The sequence below is a fragment of the Aedes albopictus genome, chromosome 1 (assembly GCF_035046485.1).
Source record: "Aedes albopictus strain Foshan chromosome 1, AalbF5, whole genome shotgun sequence".
NCBI lineage: Eukaryota > Metazoa > Arthropoda > Insecta > Diptera > Culicidae > Aedes > Aedes albopictus.
This window is the reverse complement of record NC_085136.1, coordinates 335,826,698-335,835,000: the sequence shown is the minus strand read 5'-3', so window position 1 is coordinate 335,835,000 and position 8,303 is coordinate 335,826,698. Positions and strand designations below refer to the sequence as shown.

The following is an 8,303-nucleotide window of genomic DNA, read 5'->3' as shown; positions in this document are numbered from 1 at the left end:
CTAGGAGGACAGAAGCGGATAAGAACAGAAGCCTTTCTGTGTTTCATTTGTCGTTTCAACATTATTTAGGACCTTTAAGGACTCCTTCAAAAGTTCCATTTGGGATTCGTCTAGCAGTTTCTTCTTGAGATGTCTAACCTTTTTTTGGGATTCATGCTTTACAAAACTGCAGAAGGAATTCCTTTAGAAACTGTTGGAGCTTGGTTGGAGAGTTTTCTCAAAGAATATCATTGGATACGGACTGAGAACTTCAGAATGAACTACCGGAGGAATTCTGGCTGAATCTACGGGTATTCCAGTAGGATCTTCTGAAGGAGTTGTGGAAGGAGTTCCAGGAGGAATCCAGTTAGTAGCATATGTAGGCATCCTATAAGGAGTTCCCGGAGTAATCCTAATGGGAAATAATGACAGAATCCAATAGAGTTTCTTGAGCAATCTAGGAAGGAATTCCTGGGGGAATCTCAGAATGAATGCCTCGCTGGAGAAATCCTGGAAGAAATCCCGCTTGAAATTGTTGATGAAATATTACGAGAAAACTCCTACAGGACTCACAGAAGGGACTTCTTGAGGAATTACAGACAGATTACCTAGAGAATTCCTGAAGTAAACCCGAAAGAGTTCATGGTGGAACCTCCATAGAAAATCCTTGGAGGAACTCTTGGAGAAATCCGTGCAGGAACTCCTAGCGGGATCTCGGAAGGAGCTCTCGATTAATCTCTCGAAGAAAATCCTGGAGGAATTGCAGAATGAACTTCATGAAGAACCTGTGAAAGAACTCCTGAAATAAATTTATGGACAAAAAAAGACACGGAAGAAATTTCTGCTAGAATTTCAAAAAGCATTCCTGCGGAAATCTCTTAAGGAATTTCTGGAGGAATCATAGAAGAAATTCCTGAAGGAATCATGCACCAAATACCCGGAGAAATTTCGGTTGAAGAAACTCCTGGTAGAATTACAGAGAACTTCTAAAGGAGTCCTGAATAAACAACTTAAAGAATCTTATAAGGAGTTCTCTGAGGTATCCTCCTAGAAATTCGATTGCCACTAGCTGTCTTTCACTTATCACACTTCTACTGTAGTTCTGCATCCGCAACAGATATCATATGCCAAAAAAAGTATACTTTCCATTCTGGGATATCCATCCAGGGGAATATCGCAGGTAGATACACAGCAACGGCGGAAAACGCAGGCGGAGCGGAGCCCAGCCGCAAGCATGACGAAAAATGTGTGAAATTCAGAAAGGAACAACATAAGCGATTTGCTAGAAAAATGAAATAATAAGCTTCAACCGTCTGATGGTTGAGTCAGTCAGTGCTATCGCGTCCGTTCAACGGAACGCAACGCAGCTAACAGTTCCAGATCAGTAGGCGCCGCGACACGCCACGGGGCTAGAGGAGTTTCCGTACTTTTTACATATAAGCACGAGGCAGCCCAGGCGTAGCAGGCTTAGAACAACAGAAAAGGTAAATACAACATGTGCGAACCGTGAAATTCAGCATCGAAGGAGCCCGGTTCAGGTGCGCTGGCTCTTCTATATAGTTAACATTAATGTGTTTGCTCTCCGATGGTGATGGTGGTGTCTGTAGTGACCGAGTCGAGAAAGCATAATCAGCAAAAACATATGTTTGGCCGGTGTTTACCACGATGCTCTCGAAGAATTGCGTCCGCAACAACGACAAGAGAGAGCACGTGCGTGCGCATAGAACCTGGGTGTGGATGAGAAGAAGGCAAGTTTTCTCCTTCCCATTATGTTGCGAAACAGTAGTTGACTTCGCGAGTTCAGTGAAGAACATCGAATAGCCAAAAAAAAGGAAGCTGCAAGGAAGGTGAAGTTTTGCCAAGTGTTGTGAAACATTGATTTAAAATTGCGAAATTGTGTGATTTTGGTGGAAGCAAGCAATGATGCAACCCAGTGCAAATATCGTTCACATGGAAACGTATCAGCAAGCGTGGATTGGATACCAGTGAATAAATGGTTAAGCCACCTTCAGAACAAACAGCTTTCACATTGGAATGGACACAGTGTGGCTCTACATAAGCCTTACACAAAGTCGTTCTAAAAGTCCATGGTCATCGCTAATTGAGGTGTTCATGCCGGCATTCGAGAGTATGTGAAGTGAATCAATATCAGTGTGGACTAACTTACAATTCAAGCCGGTCACAGTAGGCCATGCGGCTTTGCTTCATTTGAAAAGAGGAAAAAAGAAGTCAGCGATAAAAAAATCTTCAGTTATCGAGCGACCTTGACCCAGTTTACACACCGTGCTGGATTTGGAAGCGAACAGTAGTATGCTTTCATTTCGTCGCGTGAATTAATTGCGTTTAAGAATTGGTAGTATGTATTCGCGACGCCAAAGCTTTATCGGAATTGCGTAATTGCGAATCTCGTAGTACTGATAAACTGTAATAAAGCTGAAGAATGCTGCAAATTGCTGTCCACGCGAAAGGTATAAACATTTTAGAAAAGATTGTAATGTTTATCTATTGCGCCACGGAGCTTCTATAAATGCTTATCGTTCAGATGGTTCGTAACGAGACGAGTATAAACAATAGATCGTAGTAAGCGATGTTAAAACAAATATATCAGTGGGTACTTAAGTTTAACCAGAGTTTACTAAGATGACGATTTTACGAGTTACCAACGTTTCATCTCGACATAGAAAAATAATCAGATACGCTTACAAAATTCAGAACAAAAATTCACATTATCCTGATATTAAATTTTTATGACCACTTCAGGATCAGGTTTTGATGTATTCTTATTGCTGAAACCTTGCGATTCGAATGTGTTTGTACAAAGTAACAAATCTATGGTAACATAATGTATATCCCTTTATTCGGTATAAACCAGCGTGATTGTACTGAAAGGATCGCTGGGTATTATTGGGATAACATCCACGCCTCGTGACCGTAAAGACCACCGAGTGAATCAGCGTCTCATACAGAGCAGATTCCTCATCCAATCCCTACACTGAAAAACAAGAGAACCCAAATTTGAGTATTTTTAAACTCACTTTTGAGTTCTTTTTTGCATCCTGTTTCATTCGCTCTCTTTATTGTTGTCAGAGAGTGAATAGCAAAACAACCCAACTTTGAGAGTTCGATGCGGGAAGCCAAAATTGAGTAAGTGGCATAGTACCGAAAGTTGAGTAATTTTAACTGGCGGTTGAGTAAAAAGAACCTTGACTTTAGGTACTTTGGCCGTATACGCCTAAATGCAAACTACCTACCTAAACATCGACTCCAGCAACTCAAAATTGGCTTCCCGCACGCAACCTCGAAGTTGGGTGGAATGAACTCACTTTTGGGTACTTTCGTTTTTCCGTGTACCTAGACGCCAACACCACCAGGCCTGCCTCTACCTCTATCTGCAGTCATGTACTTAGGCTTGGTCGAGAGAGGATATGCTTTCTCGCTCTCTCCCTCTTCAGAGAAGCATAAGGCTCCTCCACTGCCGTGATTGATGCCGAAGAGATCCACAAAGCCGAGGGGAATGTGCGATCGTGTGACAATGAGGCCAGCTTTCTGTGTCTCGAAGATACGATCTTTCCAGTGTGGCACACATCAGTCTAATTAGTTTCGCCGGAAAACCATGAGCTGACATTTTCTGCCAAAGTTCATTTCGTTAATCCGTTTGACCCCAGGTAAAAAACAGAAGTTCAAAAAATCGCCAACAGCCAACAATGAGAGTTTTATGCACGCGGAAAGCAATGGTTGGCTCTAGGAACCAATACTACATCGAACTGGAGTAAGTAAATTCCTCGACTAGATTCCTCAATACACGGGACATCTTGATTGAAGTCAGGCCTTGAGTTCTATGAGCTGTTGATGAACTGTAATCACATGTTTTGCCAGTGTAGAATCTCTATTGACTACATAAACTTACATTCCATCATGTGTCAGGGAAAAGGTCTCTCACAACTATTCCTAGGAAAATTTGATGACCTTAGCGAAGTCATGCCTTGACTTCTGAGAACCGTAGATGGATAACAACAAGATTTTTTTTGCATGCAGAAAACAACGGTTGGCTCCATAAGCCGATATTACATGGAACTGGAGTAAGTGAATTCCTCGACTAGATTCCTGAGTACTCAGCAGGATATCTAGATTGAAGTCAGGCATTGAGCTGTTGATGAACTGTAATCATATGTTTTACCTGTGTGGAACCTCTTTGGACTATATAAGCTCATAATCCATCATGTGTCAATGAGCAGGTCTCTCAAAACTATTCCTAGAGAAATTAGATAAACTAAGCGAATTCATGCCTTGACTACAGAGAACCGTAGATGGACTACAGTTAGACCTATTTGCATGCGGAAAACAATGATTGCCTCCAGAAACCAATACTAGTACATCGAACAGGAGTAGTAGAAGTCAAGGCATGAGCGAATTGAGGTATGAGCGAATGAGTTTATCAAATTTCCCTAGAAATAGTTTTGAGAGACCATGTGATTACATTTCATCTACAGCTCAATGAATTCAAGGCCTTACTCCAATCAAGATATCCTGAGTACTCAGGAATCTAGTCGAGGAATTCACTTACTCCAGTTCGATGTAGTGTTGGTTTCTGGAGCTAAGCATTGTTTTCTGCGTGCAAATAACTCCCATTGTTGTCCGTCTATGGTGCTCTGAAGTCAAGGCATGACTTCGCTTAGGTCATGACATTTTCCTAGAAATAGTTGTGCGAGACCTTCTCTTCGACACATGATAGAATATAAGTTTATGTAGTGCACAGAGGTTCCACATAGGTAAAACAGTTTTTACTACAGCTCAATGAACTCAAGGCCTGATTTCAGCCAGGCCATCCCGGGTACTCAGGAATCTAGTCGAGGCTATTACTTACCCCTGTTCGATGTAGTATTGGTTTCTGGTGCTAACCGTTGTTTTCCGCATGCAAATAGGTCTAATTTAATCCATCTACGGTTCTCTGTAGTCAAGGCATGACTTCAATCAGATCGTCCAAAATTTGTACTGTCCGTTGATATAACAAACATTATGCAGATGTTCAAGTATTGGTGCAAATAAAAGCGATAAAAATAATTGAAAATAATCCTTGGTGATTAGTTCGAATGTTCATGTTTTGTAAGGACGAATTCGGACAATCCATCGAGATATTCAGGATATATTGATAGTACTGCAAGGGCAACATATGTTTTAAAGATGTCTCCGATGACCTATGGGGTCAATAAGGAAATAATATCTCGTGTTTAATTTCATTTGAAAACAACTAACGCAAATGAAGACTTGGATGGTTCAGAAATGTTGAATATCTCAAGAACTCAAAAGAAACCTATCGGAAAATCTCAAATTCGAACCTGTAGCAACATCAACTGTCGGAATGTGCAAACTCCCATTGAAAAACTTCGTTAAGAAAAAAGTTATGGCGGTGCAAATCGTACTTGATCTTATGTTTGCCCGACTTGACCCAGTGATCCACCGGCCTTACTCCGTCCAGAAGTCCAAGAAAATGTTGATCCCGTATATGTCTAAAACTTTAGTGTTGTGCGAGTTTGTGTTCAAAATTTGGTTGAATACTGTTGGGACGGGCTTGGTGGTCTAGTGGCTACCGCTTCTGATTTATATGCAGAAGGTCCTGGGTTCAATCCCTGGCCCGTCCCTTTCCTCCAACTTTGTATCTTTCTATATACTTTCTCTCTGCTCTCTACATATACAACTCATGTATATAAATATGTTCATAGCCGTCGCTAGAACAGAAACGAGTTGAAAAAGCCGTTTCCCTTCCTTCCAAACTTTCACAGCACAGTGTCACAATCCTATTAGAAAACGCCTACAAGTTATGCAATCAAGCGAACTGTGCCGCACATCTTTAAAAATAATAAAATCACACAATTCTATCACCTTCCCCTGGTATCCACACACCAATGTGTGAACCTTCTGCCAACCAATTCCCACCAACACTCCAACATCCGCATGAATTTGTGCTGGCGCAGAGGTATATTCGGCCAGATGTGGATACAAACGATTGCAATCATCACTTCCTTACCCCTTCCCCACATTGACCTGCAACCTGACGTGGCAGGCGCCATTGTCGCCTAAAAATATAAGATCACCAACGCTCACACACTGAAGATGCCTGCTAGTCCCCGGCAGTTATCTCATTGGTCCTTGTGTGAGTGTAGCTGGTCTGGCGATACTGGAGTAGCATCCACGGGCGGTCAATCAAGCTCAAGCTCAAGCTCAAGCTCAAAATTTGGTTGAATACTGTTGGGAAATAGGCTGTTGGCGATTTTTTGAACTTTTATTTTTACCTGGGGTCAAACGGGTTAACTTTTTAACAGAAAAATAGACCTTCACCGGCGCCAACAAAGGCTTCCTATTGTCGACAAGCCGATCGTCTCCTCAGGACCACCAGGAGGTATTGCTTTGGAAAACTCTAGTACCGTTCGCACCCTCGAGGTTAGCGGCCTTATCTTGCTAACTCGGACTTCATGATGACTCTCTCTTTTAGGGGGACACCAAGGTACGGCGCAGGCGTATTTCCAACTTCCCGATCGGCCTCGCCACTGCTTATGTCCTCGGAAAGCGGGGCGACACGGTATGACCTGTGTAGCCGAGTTAGGAACCCTGTGACGACGTTTTGGTTACGACTGACCTAGTCAATTCTCAAATTCATGTGTCACCTCCTCTACAAGCTAAGAAGTGATAGTGTCGCTTGTTCCAATCACCGCATGCTGCTTTATCTTTCGGTTGGGTGCTATTGAGCAGTTTTAGTAACCGACTTGATAGCGTGATACGGTCGATAAAGTTCCCGGCGAACCTATGAAAGAAAGCTAAAGATAAGGATAGTGTGAGAATAGCCTCTCGGTAATCCTCTCCAGCATCTCTAGAGAATGCTCGGTGGGAGCCTCTACACCTGCCTTCACGTTCCTGCATGCGCACAGATTCGTATTGACATTCTGACAAAGGCTATGTGCAGGAGGCCCTCACAACAGGCCTTTTGCTTGCCCACCCTAATCTCGGTCTTGAGCGCAAGCGGTCGTTCATCCCGCTCTTCATGCTTTCAGCCTAGCTTTCTGAAACCGTCGCCTTACTCCTAGACAAGTTCTGCGCAGGTTCGCAATAGATTGAATCGAACTTCCAACGGCTGGTTGATACATAACGAGCACGCCGGCCAATCCACCTTCAGCTTTACAGCCTGGGATCATCTCTCATCGCTTTCCAGACCTCCTAGTGCCTTGGTCTTGATAATGAAAGAGGCACCCACAGGTTAGGCAATATCAGGCTGGATTCATGGGTTAACGCGCTACAACGGACCAGATGTTCGCCATCCGCCAGATGTTGCAGAAATGTCGCGAATACAACGTGCCCACACATTACACACTAAGTTTTTTTCGCCGAATCTCGGCAAACCGATTGCCGAGATTGGCACCGCCGAGTGCTCGGCAACCACCTCAGCAAAAAATAGATTTGCCGGGAACTCGGCAATCACAATAATGACAGCTATCAATATTTTGCCGAGATTCTCAGCAAATATATTTGCTGAGTGCTCGGCAAAATCATTTCTAGGTACGAATGGATTTGCTGAATCTCGGCATTTTGTATTGTTTATGTTTTGCAGAATGGAAGAAAAAAAGTTAAAAAGAATATTTTGCGCTCGCACGGGAACAGAATGGAAAGGTTTTATTCGTATATATTTTTCAATTTTTTCAAAGAAATGTCGTACAGAATAATCAGTTTGTTGCTTTAAATGTTCATTCCGTTTCACAAGCAAACACATTGAATCAATAATTTATCGGCTTCCCCAACGCGAACACCTCCCTGAAGTACAGCGTCAAATGGCGTCAAACTGGCATTCTGTAATCGATTAAATATGTAAATTATCAGCAATAAGTACTTACAAAAAGATATCACATTCTTACAAATTTACACACACTTCGTTTGAAAAATCACTTGATTTGAAATATATGATGTAGATTCAGCACTTTCAGCACCAGCACCTGTTGTGTTTTTTTTGGCAGACATGGTAGCTGCATAACTGACAGTTGTATTGCCGAAATTCGGTAATCTCGTTTGCTGATTTCAGTAAAATTTATGTTTACCGATGGGCTCAGCAAAAAATGCTGTCAGTTTTCCAAGTTCTTAAACAATTTGCTGATATTTCGGTAAAGCATTTTGGACAATCTCGGCGAAAACGTGTTGTTTGCTGAAATATCAGCAAAATATCGAGTTGCCGTTTGAAATCAGCAAATTTGTTTGCCGAGCTCGAGAATCAGTTTTAAGTGTGTAGTTGTTCATCGATTTCAAATCGGCGTATGATACAATCGATCGAGATCACTGATCAC

The 8,303-nt window shown here is 42.3% G+C and overlaps 1 protein-coding gene across 3 annotated transcripts in view; it reads left to right on the top strand.

The window, feature by feature from the left end:
- The first annotated feature begins 1,198 nt into the window (after positions 1–1,198).
- LOC109404031 (L-asparaginase) overlaps positions 1,199–8,303 on the top strand; it is a 15,594-nt gene continuing 8,489 nt past the window's right edge. The window contains exon 1 of one of the 3 annotated variants that reach the window (XM_019676895.3): positions 1,199–1,463. Coding sequence is in view for 1 of the 3 variants with exons in the window: in XM_019676894.3 (XP_019532439.3) it covers positions 1,645–1,727 (83 nt within the window). In the remaining 2 variants the exon portion in view is untranslated. Of the gene's footprint in view, positions 1,464–1,572; positions 1,728–1,795; positions 2,448–8,303 lie in introns of those variants that run through there. The other 2 variants (XM_019676894.3, XM_062847438.1) reach the window with 2 other exon arrangements.